This window comes from Manduca sexta, chromosome 11, assembly GCF_014839805.1.
Source record: "Manduca sexta isolate Smith_Timp_Sample1 chromosome 11, JHU_Msex_v1.0, whole genome shotgun sequence".
NCBI lineage: Eukaryota > Metazoa > Arthropoda > Insecta > Lepidoptera > Sphingidae > Manduca > Manduca sexta.
Genome location: NC_051125.1, coordinates 12,154,349 through 12,171,680, shown reverse-complemented (window position 1 = coordinate 12,171,680; position 17,332 = coordinate 12,154,349). Strand labels below are relative to the sequence as shown.

Here is a 17,332-nt window from a genome sequence, read left to right as displayed (position 1 = left end):
GCTATCTGCATATTGCTTCCAAAACCATGTTTCTCAACCACAAATTTCCAGAAGATTAGACTATACTAATAATATAATATGTAAATTAACTTAATAATGTACCATAGTACATGTAGTATGGAGCTCATTTCCAATACAATAGTATTATTCGTTCCAATTAATATGTAAATTTAAATCACCTATTGATGTATAAAGTGTCCTTTTTTATATTTAGATAATTATAAACTTGAGGAAAATGTTGAGCTAAATGGGCTTAAAGTCAAAGATAATTGAAATTTTGAGGAAAATGAGCTAGAGAAAAGCTAAACTCAGGACTATATTTTGGTTGTCAGTAAATACTGTTTTATCAAGTTAGTGGTCAAGTAAACAGGTACATAGTTATTTGCGAATGTACCTAAATATGGTTGTACAGTGCCAACAAAGTTTTTTTTTTAAGTAATGTTACACACAAGATATTCTTTTCTGCTGTGTCTAATGTAAATGTAGATAAATCTCTCGAATGACCTCAGCAGCACAGTCTGAACTAGCACTTTGTACTCAACTTTAATTACTCAATAATAACTAGAGTATATACTATTAACTGTTGAGTTTCGCAAAAATGATTTAGATCTAAATCCAATAAGCCAGTTAGTAAGTACATCACTATGTTTCAAGCGATGAAGAACATAAAAATCTGTCAATTCACGTGTCGACAGCTTGCTAAGTTGACTAAATTTACCATCGTGCGTTCAGGACACTACGCGAAAATAATCATTATCCATCCACGTTTCAACAGCAATCGATCTTCGCGGACGTTGTTAACCCTCAACATCGGAGTTTTTGCATCGCCGAATCACGTTGGCAATCTACCCTCGTGATGAAATGATGTGAAATAATTTGCTCACCTGAATATCTTGCTAAAGGCATATAAGACGGTAACGCCCCGATGGACGAGATCTCGCGAACGGGATGAATTGTTGATCCTGGCTTCGGTGAAGCTGCAGTGAGGGGACTGGGTCGCGCGCACCGGCCGCGACTACCTGTCACACACACCACACGTCAACTAAATACAACACATCACACACTAACGCATCTCAATGCTACTAACTACAGAGTACCGGCTCAACTAAAAGATTTCTACCGCTGCAGTGTTCGCACCAGCTGGCGAAAACGTGGTCGCCACTCAACGACACCTACAGGCTACACCACACTATAACTATACGTAAATATGGATTAGATATTCGACACTACGTCGCTACCTTCTCTCTCACTGTCTATGACGGAGCGCCTCGTGAAACTTCTCTATATCGCGCGGTCACGGCACGATTTACTTACAAACACGATCGAACATAAAATAAATGATATTACATCAAAAGCAACACGTTTCCACGGATAAATAAGACGACAGAAAATAAATGAAAATTGTACAATACACTTTCTTATGTTTCATGAACTGCCTTCACACCGGAAATGAGCATTTTTTAAAATTGGAAACGACAATTATCACATAATTTGTAAAATTTAATTTTACTTCATTAACGTTAAAAAAATATTTCATTTCTATTTCTTTAGGTTAATTACCGTTACAAATAATTTTTACTTTGTTTTCAACTTGAAACTCAGAAAAAGAAACTCCGAATTAATTGTCAACAGGAAATCAAAAAACTTTTAAAAATAATATTGTCTCTGACTGATGCTTCAAACTATTTCTAGTATTTATATTGTATGTGTAATAAGGTAACTGATTTTTTTAAATAATTTTAATTTTATAGGTATAGTTTATTCCGAAATAATTAATTCACAATAAACTTATTTTGTTATTTTTATAAAGGGAATTTCATTCCTACTTTCACGTTTTATCTACGAGAACAAAATTGCTTTTTTGTGATTGGCTTATACGGAAAACAAACTGTTTTTTCATTGGTTATAATGTGGTAAAGTTTTCTGATAAGAAATAAGAAAAAATCTTTACTATTTGTCAACGAAAACAAACCTACAGTCTTTTGACAGTTGGTCGCACGGATTTACGAATGAGTTTTCGTCAATGTCGTAATAAAATATATATTTTTTTCTTTTACATATCTTCTAATTTAATAGCTTATCTGGGATATTTTATAACCGGTGTTATCTGTGTGTGTTTAATTGGAAAATGGTAAATAGTTGGATTTATAGGTTAGGTTATGTGAATCGTCCTTGGTGACCAAATGATTATTCTTCGTTATTTTTCGTTTTCAGCACTCGTGTAGACAGTTATTGTATAGTCCGGCAAGGTGGAAATGCGCTTTGCCAATAAATCTAAAACCCACAGTTCTTACAATCAAGTCGGACCAGGTGAGTCACATAATATGTAAATTGTTCTCTTTATTGTGAAACTTTTATTCAAACACATTAAATATCGCTAACGCAGCTGTTAGATTCGACCTCTAAACACTTATCAGTGTTAAACTTTATGTAAATAAAATAATGTTTCATTCACGAAACTATGTTTATGTAAGCTTTACTACCGATTTTTATGATATCACCTTATCTATTAAATAGATTTTTTTACATCCTAATTTGATTAAAATTAAGGTTTTCTTGATACGTTTTCTTACTTTAGTTATAGACACATACTTGCCGTACACATTCTGCTTAAAATAACACTGTTTTTATTGATGAACTTTAAAGTACCTTACATTAACACAACAGCCAGGAAAATTATTAGGAAGCGCTCAACTATTAATTGAAGTACAATAAAACATGTTTATTGAAACATTTTCAATGTATCTGTTTCCTATATTCCAGTACACAGTGCAAGAATGCCGGCAGTACTCAGCCCGGAAGGGTTTCTTCTCCTCAATCATAGAGAACATAAAGGAGGATATAGCCAAGAACAAGGAGATGAAAGATAACATCAAAAAGTTCAGGGAGGAGGCGCAGAAACTTGAGAACTCAGAGGCCCTGCAAGTAAGTTCTACATTAACTAAATAACTCTCTCATATTTTTCTGGATAAATCAGTTTCTCTTAAAAAGGGTTTCTCTTTCTCTTATTTCCTAGCCAGTGTGATTAATTCATATTATCAATTTATCTCTTTAATTTATAAATATTAATAGTAATATATAAATAGCTACTTATTACTGGAACTTCATATATGTAGATAACCAGCAATAAACCTGTTGATTGTGTGATAAAGTAATAGTGTTTGCTGGGTATTTATATAAATAATTGTCTTCAGTTCATACCTACCATTAACATTATAGTATCACCTGTATCAAGAACTAGCATTTTGTCTGAAGCTATACATTAAATTTCAGGTTAATTGTAGTCTGGCACTCACAAATTATGTATCTCTTCCAGATATTGTTCCTATAAATATTGATGTTAACCTCCATAAAAATATATGTTTCTATAAGATTATTTGTTAAAACAGGCAGCAAGAAGAAAGTTCCATGCAGTAGAGTCAGAAGCCTCCAAGAGCTCCGAGGTCCTGAAAGAGACAATTGAAGGCATCAAGGGGAAGATGGAGCATGTCCTGGAGGAAGCAAGCAAAACCGACATTGCCAAGAAAGCTGGTAAGAAGTGTATTATTTAGTTTAAGTATTTTATTCTCTATCTTTCATGTGCAAGTTGTTTGATAAACTGTTCTGAAAAGAATTCTTGTTTAATAAATGTGTAACAGTTGGTAATTATTGGTCCTCAGCTTTTTGTGGTCAAGACACCACCTCAGGGTGATTAGTAGAGGATCTATATGGCATTCAGCCAGTTATTCATTTTGTATAAAAAGTAAAAAATAAAATAAATAAATAATAATTCAATGGAACAAAGATTTTAATTATGGTTCACTAGTCATAGAACACACCATTTAATATTTTATTTTTGTTTAACAGGTAAATTTACAGAAGATATCTCAAAGTCAGCTAGGGGTGCTGCGGAGAGTATAGCAGACAAGAGCCAGAAGCTCGGTCAGACTTCTGCTTTTAAGACTATATCTCAAGTTAGTATATCTGTGATTTATACGTATTTTCCAATAACTGTATACCTTTTGGATTATTGCTGAGTGGGCCAGTGCTGATATTAAGTGGCGTATGTTTAATAAGCTTGGTCTTAATAGAGACGGCAGAAAAATCTTATCAAAGAACTCTCAGAAAAAAAATGTACTATTTACAGCATAGTTTTTTATTATAATTTCATTTCATTACAGGTTAATAATAAAACAAAAAACATTTTAAATGTACACTTTAATATTTTTTATAGTTATTATTTTTCGCCCCGCCAGCGGTAAAAAAATATCAATTTTATCAATGAGAAGAAAAAAAACTTTGTTAATAAATTAGATATTATGAACCAATTAACAAAACTATGAGAGCCAATGAACACGTGTAACTAATCAACCGCTGTGTACAATACTTATAAAATGTCCAGAGATTTTATAGATTGAGTCACAGAAACCCTGACAAAATTGATTGTTTTTGCAATATATAAAATTTGTTTTCAGGCTACAGAAGTAGTGAAGAATGAGATATCGCCGCGCGGTTTAGAGGGACGCGTCTACTCCTCGCCCGTCACGTTGAGGAAACGAGTTGAGGTAATCATACTATGATATTGTAAATCCGATTAAAATTTATTTATTCGTTCATAGATTCGGCCAAATTGATAGTGTGTTAAAATGTTTTTTGGAATTTGTAAATGTAAAAGTACAACAATGTTTTAGCTACTCAGGTGGCTAAATTATAATCGGTGCCGAATTTTCATAATATATTTTTAAACACTTTTTGACTTCGTAAAATTTTAATTCGTTGCCTAATTTCAGGTTGCTGAAGATGAGAGAACGTTCACCCCCGACACGGAATCCACTGGCGTAGAACTGCACAAGGATTCGAAATTCTATCAACAATGGGAAGACTTTAAGAACAACAATCAGTATGTCAATAAGGTAAGTTCTCTACCTTTGTATTACTTTAACATAAGCTTAGCGTATATAATCCACGAGTTTTGCGCACTAAATAATTGTATATCTATCATGGATAGTAAATTGTATTTTTTTTTAGTCGATAAAATATCATTATTGCTTGTAATTTAATTTCACACTTAAACCACAGGTATTAGATTGGAAAATAAAATACGAAGAATCGGACAACGCGGTGGTGCGGGCATCTCGCTTCGTCACCGAGAAGGTGGGCAGCCTCTTCGGAAATCTATTTGAAAAGACCGAGCTATCCAAAACGTTAACCGAAATCTGTAAAATGGACCCAAACTTCACGGCACAAAAGTTCTTAGAAGACTGCGGGAACGATATCATACCGAACATTCTAGAAGCCATGGTCAGAGGAGACCTCGACATACTCAAGGACTGGTGTTACGAAGGCGTGTTCAACATACTAGCGACACCGATCAAACAGTGCAAACAGTTAGGGTACTACCTCGACTCCAAGATATTAGACATTGAGCAGATAGAGTTAGTTATGGGCAAAATAATGGACCAGGGTCCTGTTTTGGTGATCACATTCCAGTCTCAGCAGATTATGTGCGTGCGGGATTCAAAAAACAACGTGATAGAGGGCGACCCGGATAAAGTGATGAGAGTGAACTATGTGTGGGTGTTGTGCCGGGACCCTCAGGAGTTGAACCCGAAGGCGGCGTGGAGGCTGCTCGAGCTGTCGGCCAACAGCGTAGAACAGTTAATATAGCCATGTAGATGAATTAAATCGTTGACAGTTTAACGAATGTTTTTAATCGACCCATCCAATTATCCCGATGAAGCTTTGTGGTTATCGATATATCGATATGGTGTAGCAGCATTATTATACTTTATGTATTAATGAAGTTCAAGTCACAACGTCCATGACTAAAAATATATTATCTATCAGTGAATTCTCGAATTCGTTACTATTTTAGATGTCGATAATTCTAGTCACTTGGATCGTTATGTAGTCGATATACTATCGATTTAGTGGTGGTTAATTTTGACAATTTATCTAATAAAAACAGATAAAACTAAGGATTCAACATGAAATAAAAATATGTAGTTTTTATATTCTCCTTTTATTTTTCATGTTGAACACGACGGTTTTTAAACCGATTTATGGAATGGTCTCTAAAATAATTAATTGTAAAACTTAAATATGTGATGCTTTACAATTCAAAAAAGAAATGATTATTCTTATGTACAAATATATTCAAAGTTATAAACTTAGTTTTTTTAGCCCAAAGATGTTTCGCACCGAGTTAACGCTGTCACATTTTTATGTTCGTTTAGTTTTATTTTTAAGTTATTTATGGTCTCGTGGCTTGACGGTGTATGGACCTTAGTTTTCTTGTGTTTTGTAAGAAAATGTTAAGGAACATAAAACTTGATTTTCAAGCAGAGCATCGCTAGGTTCGCGAGATTTTATTACGTTTTGAGTAGTAGTTTTTTTTAGTTTCCTATTAGTTTTATTTCTTATGGTTTATTTATGTTTTAATAAATTGTTTTATATTCTATTTTTTTTTTGTTTTATTTGCGGTTTTGGAAGGTCCACGCTCAGTAATATTTTTTTGCGATTAATTATTGATACTACTCAAATCTCGGTTGGTAGTAGTCTTTTCGTATAAGTAAAACGATCGGTTGGTATTGAAAAATGTTTTCGTTGAAATTGTCTTACTGACTTTAAATTTTTTCCAATATGTTAGACATTGTTCACGACACGCTAAGAACGTGTTCTTGTTTCAACTGCCTCTGCTGCCGCAATAATCGACCACACATGTATAAATAGTATGTTAGGTCCTTATATTGGTACAGGTTGTCTCATAGATAGCTAGGTATTACTTATTTAAATTGTCTTTATCTCTCTGCTCCTAGCGAAGTGTTCAAAAAACCGCATCAAAATCGGTCCATTCCTTTGGGAGCTACGATGTCAGGGACAGATGCACACGAACCCGCTCCTTTTTTTCCTCAAGGATTAGACATAGGTGCAACAAATGGACCCACTTTCCACCATGCGTATTCCGTCCCATGATGTGATGGAAGCTAGCCTATCGACATATCGGGCACAAATTATAGACTTCGGGCTTACACTAAATAGAAAAACTCAATCTCAGTGCCCGACTCAGAGATCTCAGTACTGTAGTTAGCCACCGCGGCATGTGGTCGGATATAATCTATATGTGGTCAATTACCTCGACTAAGCCAGTTGCGCTAAGATGGTGTGATTTGGCATCTCAAGGGAGTAAAGCCCTTCCAATAAAATCAATTAACTGTCAAAAATCTTAATATTATATCTTTTTATAATAAGTTTTGTGACTGTCGACTTTCAGCGAGAGTAAAAAGTAAAATTAAAAAAACTCGACTGCCGCGGTGGCGTTGTTGTAATGCGTACGCGGTACGAGTACGACTATGGTGCTGACAAACTGGCTTCGAATCCCGGGTCGAGCCAAAAATAATTGTGACTGCATTTTTCCATCTTAAAAATTACTCAGTCGCAGCTCAGAGACCTGAAGTTGGTGGTGTGATACCCCCGTGCCTCGGAAACCACGTAAAGCCGATGGTCCTGCGCCTGATCTCTCTCCGGTCATGTTGCATTGCCGTCTCACTGGACTATGAGAGTGAAGGAATAGATAGTGCACCTGTGTATTGCACACACTTGTGTGCAATACACAGCTGTGAGATTGACTGACATAGCCGAAATTCGGCTAGCAAGGATTTGTTAAAATGAAACAGCAAGTGAAATAAAGATATTTTATTAGAGGCACATAGAAATGCGGCCCTACACCGCCGTACAGATGTATTTACACACATTAGCTAATACAATATTAGTGCTAACGCTACGCGACAGTTGAAGCCATCGGTGACTAGGTTACGAACTGCTGATTAATATCGAATGTGTCCCTGGAATTGCTTAAAATAAAACTTGTGTGGAAATTGTATTTTGGTAGTTTATCGAGTGTTAAAATGTCGATATTATAAAAATAGACCATTTTAATTATCTGTCTATGAAAACAATTAAAAATGTGTATTTCTGTGAAATTAAAAAATAATATAATAAGTAATAAAATCCCAAATACAATTCTCACAAGTAACGAAAGCTTAAAATACGAAAATAGCCTAATTTGTATCATGACCATTAAAATTACAAACACATTAAAAAGTGCCATTAAAATTATTTTATCACTAATTAAAAATATCTCTAAAATAACGCATTCGTAAGCTCATCACATAAATTAGCACAATGTTGCAAGTGTAAAAAATATTAAAAATTGTTAAGTGTTGCCATAAAAGCGCTATGTATCGTAGACGGACTTCACGCCTTAACCCCAAGTGGGTAAAATCTGGCCGGAACCACATTCAAATTCGTGAAAAGGCGAAACTTATGTGTTGCACACAAATTACTAATAAATAATTGGATATATTATCTTCAACACCTTCATTTATAAACATTGATGTAAAGCAATTGGAAATTTACAGTGAAATATTCCGTACATAAACCTGACCTTAACTTGAGGGGATCCTTAACAGGTAAAAACCATCATTATGACGCCACACCGTACGGGTTAAATAAAAATGAAATTAGTAGCGAAGTTTATAAAATTTAGCACCCATACATAAGATTCATTTGAATATTCGCTTCTCGTAATCAGTCCACTTTACGCTATGTATCAAAAAGTATTCAGATAACGCCAACGTTTATAAATAAAGCCAACTACCCTCCGATCACAACCGTGCACCATTCAAGTCTTCGTGACATTGACACTTTTGGATTCTGTAAGTATATTCAGGAAATATGCAAGAGGTTAAAGTAATTTAGTCTTTATTACATTTTATTATTTCCATTGTATGTAAAATTCTTTAAGACAATAAATTTTGTCATACAGAATCCAAAAAGTATCAAAACTACCCACACTAATCAATGTGAACAATAAGACAATACAAAATATATCGCAATGATAGCAATTAACATCGATCGAGTATATACATTGTAGGCATCCTTTAGGCCTTGTTATATGTGGCCGTGCGGCATTCGATTATACAAGTTTAGATGCGTTTGTACACAATTTTGTTTTGGCTGCCTTGCAAGGGACATTCATAACTGCACCTTGCGTACTTTGAAGGCGAGATATTAAAACCAAACATTTCCCTCGCAAAGCTGCTTACTCAAATTTGATTCGTAATTAAATGCTCGTATAAAATATGTGATTTTAACAATCAAAAATTGCATAAAGGAACCTGAAATAGTATTTTATATCTCCACATGGATCTAAATAGAGTTGAATATAGATCAAATGAAATAACCAAAACCGACCATTTCAGGTCCTTTTTGCTGCCTACAAAATGAGAGCAATTTGAAGATGTATTAGTTGAGAAGTGCAGCAGTCCGTTCAGTCCCGCAGCCACTGCATGACGGCGGTGTCGAGGCCGCCGGCGGACAGCAGGCGCGAGTCGTCCGCCGCGAACCGCACGCAGGTGACGTGCGAGCTGTGGCCGCCGTACTGGTGGCACAGCGACTGCACACAACAACCTTTACTGCTCTAGTGCCTGGCACTGTTATACACGAACGAATTACATTCAAAAGAGCGAGCCTATCCAAAAGGCCGGCATCGCATCTCTGTCTCCTGGTATTGCAGATGTTCATGAGCGGCGGTGATCACTTACTAAAAAATGAACTGTATGTCCTATATCATAATAAATCACTGTTTCTAATGATATAAATTAAAATAAAATAAATTATACTTCATATTTGAACAGTACGTTATCTTAACTTTGGTAGTTTTAGATTTTTTATAATGTGGATATTGTATCAATAATATCAATGAATATGCCACTAAAATTATTGATTCTTTGCATCTCCTTAAAAACACACTTTATTTTGCCAAAAACACCATTAGACACAAATAGACAAAATAGTAAGTAAGCTTTTGGTAGTTTTAAATTTTTAAAAAGATATATTTTTTTTATACCTATATATTATTCATAAATCTACATATTACCGCCATAATTCGAGGACTAAAATTGTATGGAACGAATGCTCAAGACTGTTTGCTCGGAGGAAGATGCTAAATAAGTATACCGGTTGTAACAACAAGAATAAATGGTTTATTCAACATGCGTAATTTTTTTCATGTCTACTCCACTTTGGATTGATACAAGGACAAGTAAAAGATGATGCTATAATAGTTGAATATTGTCGGTTGGTTTACCTTGGGTTGGGTGACGGGATACGCGAAGAGCTTCACTTTGCCGAAGTCATCACCAGTCGCCACCAACCGGCTGTCATGGGATCTGCAGCAGAGAGAAGACGTGAGAGATGGTGAGCGACCGACTCGTACATATAAAGCTGTCATCCGTTCTGTGTTCAAGTGAATATATCCAGGTTCAAACAGGCCGGCATAATTGTGTTGACTGGCAAGAAGCGATCATCTTTTATCAATTGACAATATCTGGACTCCATTTACCACGAGGTACAGTGAGATCGCATCTAAGTGTCCTAAACAAATTCAGGAATTCTTTAAAAATACCATTTTTCTCTGAAGAACATAAATTATGCTATTCCATTATGTTCGCTTTCTGGAAAAACGTTTCTTGGCACCGGACAGCATTTTAAGGGGAGTTGTAACAAAATGTCTAAAATATATTTTTTAAATGCTAGGGAGGGGCGCCACGTTGTCGCTTTTTTGTTTTGCTAAAATGGTGTTTTTTTATATCTCGGCCGGTGTCTCAGGGCGCCAAATTTTGGGTCAATCCATGCCGGTAAAACCCACGCTACCCACTGATGAGAATGTAAACGTTACTAGAGTATGATGAGTGTTCCCCTACCTGGTGCAGGAGTTGATGTCGGTGCCGTCCGCGTTCTCGGGCCACACGCCGATGGTGTTGTAGGTGATGGGACACGTGTTGGTGCTCCACGTCACGTCGCGGACACTCGTCGCCGACGTCACCTGACGACACGTCGTCGCGTTCCCTGAGGGAGAAGTTACGTTTGTAAAGATTTCTTGCATCATGTGACCTTCTGCGAGTCGCTTTTTATTAAATCGTATATATGTCACATTTCTCCATCAGTATTTTTTAAACTCCAATTTTATGCATTTTTTTTTTATTTCTTTGAATGATGAGCTTGCCCTTCGCCTGATAGTAAGCGATACGACCGCTCATAAACAGCGGAAAAATCATCCAAAACTTTGAATTACCAAATAGTGTTTGGTATTCCACTACGCTCGCCATTCTGAGACATGAGATGTTAAGTGTCATTATGTCCAGCAGTTACACTGGTTACAGTGTCCTGCAAACCGGAACACAATAGTGACTACACACTGCTGCTTGGCGGCAGAAATAGACATTGCGGTGGTTCCTATCCAGGCGAACTCTCACATATGAGAGACCCACCACCAGTCATAAATTTTTGCATTGTAAGTTATAAGGACATGTGACATTCGTCTCAGCATAGCAATTCATACTCTCCGGAGTAAGTTATAGAGTCTCGAATCATTACTTACAAAACAGTAGCTCGTAATCGCCGGAGTTGCTGCGGATGTACTGGCTGTCTTCGGACCAATCCAGGTGCGTGATATAACTTGAGTGACCCTGTTCATATAGTTATTGCATTAGATAATTTATCGAACTTGTTTTTACAGCAAAAAGCATTACTGAAAAAGCTATAGCAACGATTCTATTATAATTATTGATTATAAATAAAAATATAAAATGCTTTTTTCATCACAGGCAAACATAGTTGCACTTATGATAAGTCGAAGTAAGTTGAGAATATGTAATTATTATTTAAACAAAGTCGCTTATATTTAAAAACACTTTATATTAATAAAATAAATGAAAGACTACAAAGTAAACAAAAAAGTCAGCTCGGGCTGGCAGGATTTATTTATATATAAAGTAGTACTACGATTATTGCATCATTATTAATTTGGAATAATGGTTAACATTACTGATTATTAAAAACATATAATTGAACTCAAATAGCATTAAATTATTCCAAGTTAAAACATACAAATTTAAACATTATCATGTTCGTCATACATGAATCTAGACAATTTTAACCAATGATTGTGTTAATAGTTTAGATTGGAACTTTAATTTCTTATAAAAGTCACCACAATGAATATAATGCGGTATGTCATTATTCCATCTTTCTATGCGCTACTACCAGCAAAATAAATTAAAAAGGCGTTACAAAAGATTTTACAAAGCTGAGCTTAATTATTTACGACCTAAGAAATAATTCTATAGGAAATATAGCGAAACATTACTATCTAATTGTGGAAAACATTTCATAGTAAATTATTAATTTTGATTGAATTTTAGTATGTTATGAACAAATTTGTCTGTCTGTCTTTGTACTGTAGAAAAATAATATATTTAATTAAATAACTTAATAATTATATTTTGACCAAATAAAATAAAAATATTTTGACTAAATAAAATTAAAATATACTGTATAAAATAAAACATCGAGTTTTAACTTTCATCCAAATATCTTGATTTAAGATACTCTATTCCTTCCACAAAATAATATCTATATAATAAGCTTCAATTACTAAAGATTGTTTTAACTACATATCAATAACAAGCTAAATTATATAATTTCAGTAAAAAATACTGAAGCTAATCTATCTATATATAATATTATCTACGTATAATATTAACTAACTACAATATTATTTAGTTATAACATGCAGAGGTTAGTTTGTTACCCTTCTACGCTTTTTCTCCGTGCACTAGAAATGCGTGAAATGTTCAATACAGTTAGAATATGTTCTGGAATGTTCTAACAGTAGTCAGGGGTGTTGGAATAATTCTATGTTGTGTTACAGGTTTGAAGTAAATTACATGTTCCTGGAATTAAGTAACTAATAGATTGTTTATTTAATAGGTTAATTGTTGATACTAATAAAATAATGAAATTAACGAAAAAGCTAATAGTTTGGGCAGCTCAAGTCATAATTAAGTTAATAAAAAAATATGTAATACAGACTATTTTGATATATTATAAGTGACAAAGTTTTTGAAGACTTAGTTTGGGATATTTTTTATTATAAGTAAACACAAATTGACGAATGGGTAATATAGTATTAATAATCGCAAGGACGAACACAGCAGGACAATTATCTTGAAAAGCGACTCACACGGATAGAACCTTAAAGACCATAGTTAATAAGTCGTTTTTAGTATAACAACTATAACTGCCTGGTGTAGTTGTATTGCGTACGTAAAACACCGTTCCGAGGTTCGGCTCAGGGTCGGGCAGTGTTGTAGTTGAGTTCAATATCAGTCCAGAGTCTAGAATATGTAGTCGATATGGCGACAGGCTTGCCCCCTATCACACAGCGGTAGGAAGTGCACTACTTCCACTCCTATCTACCCTTTAGAGGGTAAAGGCGTGATGTATGTACTGACCAGGCATTTCCCGAGTCTGCTGTAGCGGCTGCCGTTGTCGTCGACGCGGTACACGTAGATGAAGTTGTCCCGCGACCCCAGCGCCACCATCTTGTTGTCCGGCGAATATTGGATCGTTTGGATCGGCTCCGATCTGCAAAGTATTATTAGGTTTACGTAGTGTAATGTTTATTTCAGACGCTAAGGTAATTGTGTTTTTGTTTGAATGATATCGGGAGTAATAGGCAATATGAGACTTAACAGTTTAGTTCGGGAATAGACTTTAAAACAAACAAAAGTTGCAAACAAAATCTTGTTTCAAATACTAAATACTATTAGAGGCTATCAAAAATATCTCCTTCAGTAGCCTACAAATACTCAAGCTATGAATAAAATTTAGTTTCGAATATCTAATAATGTTAGAGGCTATAGAAAATATCTCCATTAGTGATTAGATCTCACGGTTGAGCTTTCTAGTAGAGACTTAACACCCATCACTACAATATCTGTAAGTGAGGATCAGTAGTGGCACGTATTTTATAACACCGAGCAGTGAAGCTTGGCAAGTCTTAGGAAAAACTAATTTGTTTTTATCCCGCAATGAAATTAAACAAATAGAAAGATAGGGAATGAGTTGAAAATATTAATAAAGTCCACTTCCCTCCATAGTAAAGCGGGAGTCAAAATATGAAGTAAGGAGACATTTCAACCTCAGTAGGAGACAAAATAGAGAATTAAGGAGGCATTTTACCCTCAAGTATGGGGAGGTCGGCGGTCTATAGCGGCGATAGCCTAGTTGGGTGTGGAACGGACTGCCAAGACGAATGTCCGCAGGTTCAAATCCCAAGGGCCACACCTCTGATTTTTCTAACAAATTATGTGTGTATTCTTTGTGAATTATCGTTCGCTTTAACGGTGAAGGAAAACATCGTGAGGAAACCTGCACATCCGAGAAGTTCTCTATAGGAATTTAGAAGGTGTGTGAAGTCTACCAATCCGCACTAGGCCAGTGTGGTGGGCTAAGGCCTAATCCCTCTCAGTAGTAGAGGAGGCCCGTGCCCAACAGTGGGACAGTATATAATACAGGGCTGATATTATTATATATAGGCAGGTGTCAGTATACGCACCCGTCGTGGTGTTGCGTGAGCAGCTCGCGCGAGTGCGGGTCGTACACCATCCACTTGCCCGACAGGCAGCCCACGGCGATCACGCCGCCGTCCGTCGACCACGCGCAACACTGTGCACGCTCCTGCACACAACACACTACTTCAGGCAAGGTTTGCATTACTTCACCGATCCAACATCTACTTTATATATAAAACGATAAGTATATTGGCTAAAAGACGGCCGGAGAAATATATCGCCAAATACACCTATTGCCACGCTCCTGCGCAACACACTACTTCAAGCAAGGTTTGCATTACTTCACCAGACCAACATCAACATACATATAAAAACAATGAGTCGATATTAACTAAAAGACGACAGGGGAAATATATCGACAAATACACGTACAAAACCACATACATTACATAGCATCATCAAAATAATACCCATTAGTGTACCCACATTTCAAAAAATTTAATGAGTCATAAGCTACCTCAATATCCTTGCTCCAGACGGTGGAGTGGCTGAGTCCGTCCCACAGTTGCAGCAGTCGGTCCCAGCCCGCCGTCACGAACTGCGGCAGCGTTGGGTGACAAGCCAGGCCCCACAGCTCATCCACGTGACCTACATATCATAATATTTATAATAATTTGTATCATTGCAAATACCTCTAGTAAATGTAGATTATGTTTAATGTATTTGTAATAAATTTTAGTTATTGAGAGGATAGGGATAGCTGAGATCCTGCTCGAAGGACCAACGTAGGTAGTACGGCTATAAGTTTAAATCTCGCTCACTCGGACAAAAATCATTTGCGATAGTTCCAAAATTAAACATCTATAGTCATTACACATATTATTAAGCAGTTATGTCCAATCTATATATGGTCACTTCCTTTCCTACCTAAAAATAAAATATAAAACTCAAATGAACGAAACTGACTAATTCAAGGATGAGGATACGATACGTAGTTTTGAGCATAGTAGATTTAATTTTGAATCTTATGCATACCCAGCACAGCGGGTGAGAAGCCCAGCTCGAGGTCTCCGTGCAGGATGCAGTTCTTGGTGGTGCCGATGTAGAGTTGGCTGCCGCGCCCCTCCGCCACCACGCGCACGCCGCCGTAGTGACCCTCGATCTAGAACAAATTATTCCTAGTACAATTTGCTTTAAATAGTATTTCAATTACGACATTGACGTTTAAATCAATTTCGTACACACATCGGAATGTGACTACTACTTTTTATATTATAAATAAGAAATGTATGTACGGTTTGAGAACCTTATTTAAATAAATAAAAATATATACATTTCGTAGCGTAGATGATGATGAATTATAAACACTATGTTGTCATTTGTCCTTCACTGAGTGATTTAGTTGTCGTTTTCGCAGTATAGCTTAACAACTGCAACCCGCTATTTTATATTCGATTTGAGTTTCAACATTGTATTATCCATAAATCCTGTGGGACATCGGACCATGTCTACGAGGTCGGTTTGGGAACTTCTACTCAGTCTGTGTTCATGATTATATAGTCAGTGTTATAAGTAGCTGAATTTTTTAAAGATGTCAAAAAAATTTAACCAAGATAATTTATATTGTGTTGCTTAAAATTAGTGTCGTTTCTTCTTAAACATTCATGTTTGTATCGACAAATTTTTTCTTCACTAAAATAAAGTTCATGGGGTTTATTTTCGATAAAGACGAACCCCTTATTCATAGACGTTTTTTCAGGGCCGTTGTGAATAGCTAATATTAATATAAGCCAATCACAATGGCCTATCGCCACGCACTGCAAAGACTGCCATGCCGTGAGCACTGAGAGACAGACTTGTTATCCCAGTTTTACTCCGTCCTCAAGTAACGTGTATGTATAAAAAAAAAGCGACGAGACGAATGTCCGCAGGTTCAAATCCCAAGGGCACACACCTCTGACTTTTCTAACAAATTATGTGTGTATTCTTTGTGAATTATCGCTTGCTTTAACGGTGAAGGAAAACATCGTGAGGTAACCTGCATACCTGAGAAGTTCTCTATAGGAATTTCGAGGGTGTGTGAAGTGTACCAATCCGCACTAGGCCAGCGTGGTGGACTAAGGCCTAATCCCTCTCAGTAGTAGAGGAGGCCCGTGCAGCAGTGGGACAGTATATAATACAGGGCTGCTATTATCTATACTATTATATAAAGCTTAAGAGTTTGTTTGTTTGTTTGAACGCGCTAATCTCAGGAACTACCGGTCCAAACTGAAAAATTCTTTTTGCGTTGGATAGCCCTATGTTCGTGGAGTGCTATAGGCTATATATCATCACGCTATACCCAATAGGAGCGGAGCAGTAATGCCTAATCTCAGGAACTACCGGTCCGAACTGAATAATTCTTTTTGCGTTGGATAGCCCTATGTTCGTGGAGTGCTATAGGCTATATATCATCACGCTATACCTAATAGGAGCAGAGCAGTAATGGCTAATCTCAGGAACTACCGGTTCGAACTAAAAAAAACATTTTGTATTGGATAGCCCTTTGTTCGTGAAGTGCTATAGGCTATATATCATCACGCTATGACCAATAGGAGCAGAGCAGTAATGGCTAATCTCAGAAACTAGGAGTTTGAACTGAATAATTCTTTTTGTGTTGGATAGCCCTTTGTTCCTGGAGTGCTATAGGTTATATATCGTCACGTTATGACCAATAGGAGCGTAGCAGTAATGACACATGATGCAAAAACGGGGACAATTTATAAGTTTTGAGAGCTTCTGTTGCGTGCGCTGCGTAAACGGTTAAAGTTATGCAACAATAATGTATGACGGGATTGTTCCTCTTAAAAAGTTCTACATAATTATATCATAAAACAAAGTCCCCCGCTGCATCGGTCTGCCCGAACGTGTTAAACTCAAAAACTACCCAACGT

At 36.2% G+C, this 17,332-nt stretch overlaps 3 protein-coding genes across 15 annotated transcripts in view; 1 reads left to right on the top strand and 2 right to left on the bottom strand.

The window, feature by feature from the left end:
- LOC115451283 (eukaryotic translation initiation factor 5) overlaps positions 1-1,492 on the bottom strand; it is a 46,514-nt gene extending 45,022 nt beyond the window's left edge. For 2 of the 9 annotated variants that reach the window (XM_037437650.1, XM_037437651.1), the window contains exons 1-2: positions 1,239-1,491; positions 885-1,019 (exon numbers count right to left, since the gene is read on the bottom strand). The gene's annotated coding sequence lies outside the window, so the exon portion shown is untranslated. Of the gene's footprint in view, positions 1-884; positions 1,020-1,087 lie in introns of all 9 variants that reach the window. The other 7 variants (XM_037437652.1, XM_037437653.1, XM_037437657.1 and 4 more) reach the window with 5 other exon arrangements.
- Positions 1,493-1,949: 457 nt separating this feature from the next.
- LOC115451285 (mitochondrial import inner membrane translocase subunit TIM44) lies at positions 1,950-5,679 on the top strand. Its single transcript, XM_030179562.2, has 8 exons — positions 1,950-2,131; positions 2,215-2,310; positions 2,764-2,925; positions 3,390-3,531; positions 3,847-3,953; positions 4,455-4,544; positions 4,770-4,892; positions 5,059-5,679. Exons 1-8 carry the CDS (start codon positions 2,129-2,131, stop codon positions 5,644-5,646), a joined length of 1,311 nt encoding a protein of 436 aa, XP_030035422.1. The 5' UTR covers positions 1,950-2,128; the 3' UTR covers positions 5,647-5,679.
- A 1,980-nt stretch (positions 5,680-7,659) lies between these two features.
- Positions 7,660-17,332, bottom strand: part of LOC115451281 (echinoderm microtubule-associated protein-like 2) — an 87,701-nt gene continuing 78,028 nt past the window's right edge. For all 5 annotated transcript variants that reach the window (XM_037437390.1, XM_037437392.1, XM_037437388.1 and 2 more), the window contains 8 exons: positions 15,435-15,561; positions 14,917-15,047; positions 14,444-14,565; positions 13,338-13,470; positions 11,423-11,510; positions 10,746-10,890; positions 10,130-10,211; positions 7,660-9,436 (listed from right to left, as the gene is read on the bottom strand). In XM_037437390.1, the coding sequence (XP_037293287.1) occupies positions 9,311-9,436; positions 10,130-10,211; positions 10,746-10,890; positions 11,423-11,510; positions 13,338-13,470; positions 14,444-14,565; positions 14,917-15,047; positions 15,435-15,561 (954 nt within the window). In that variant the 3' untranslated portion in view covers positions 7,660-9,310. The remainder of the gene's footprint in view (positions 9,437-10,129; positions 10,212-10,745; positions 10,891-11,422; positions 11,511-13,337; positions 13,471-14,443; positions 14,566-14,916; positions 15,048-15,434; positions 15,562-17,332) is intronic.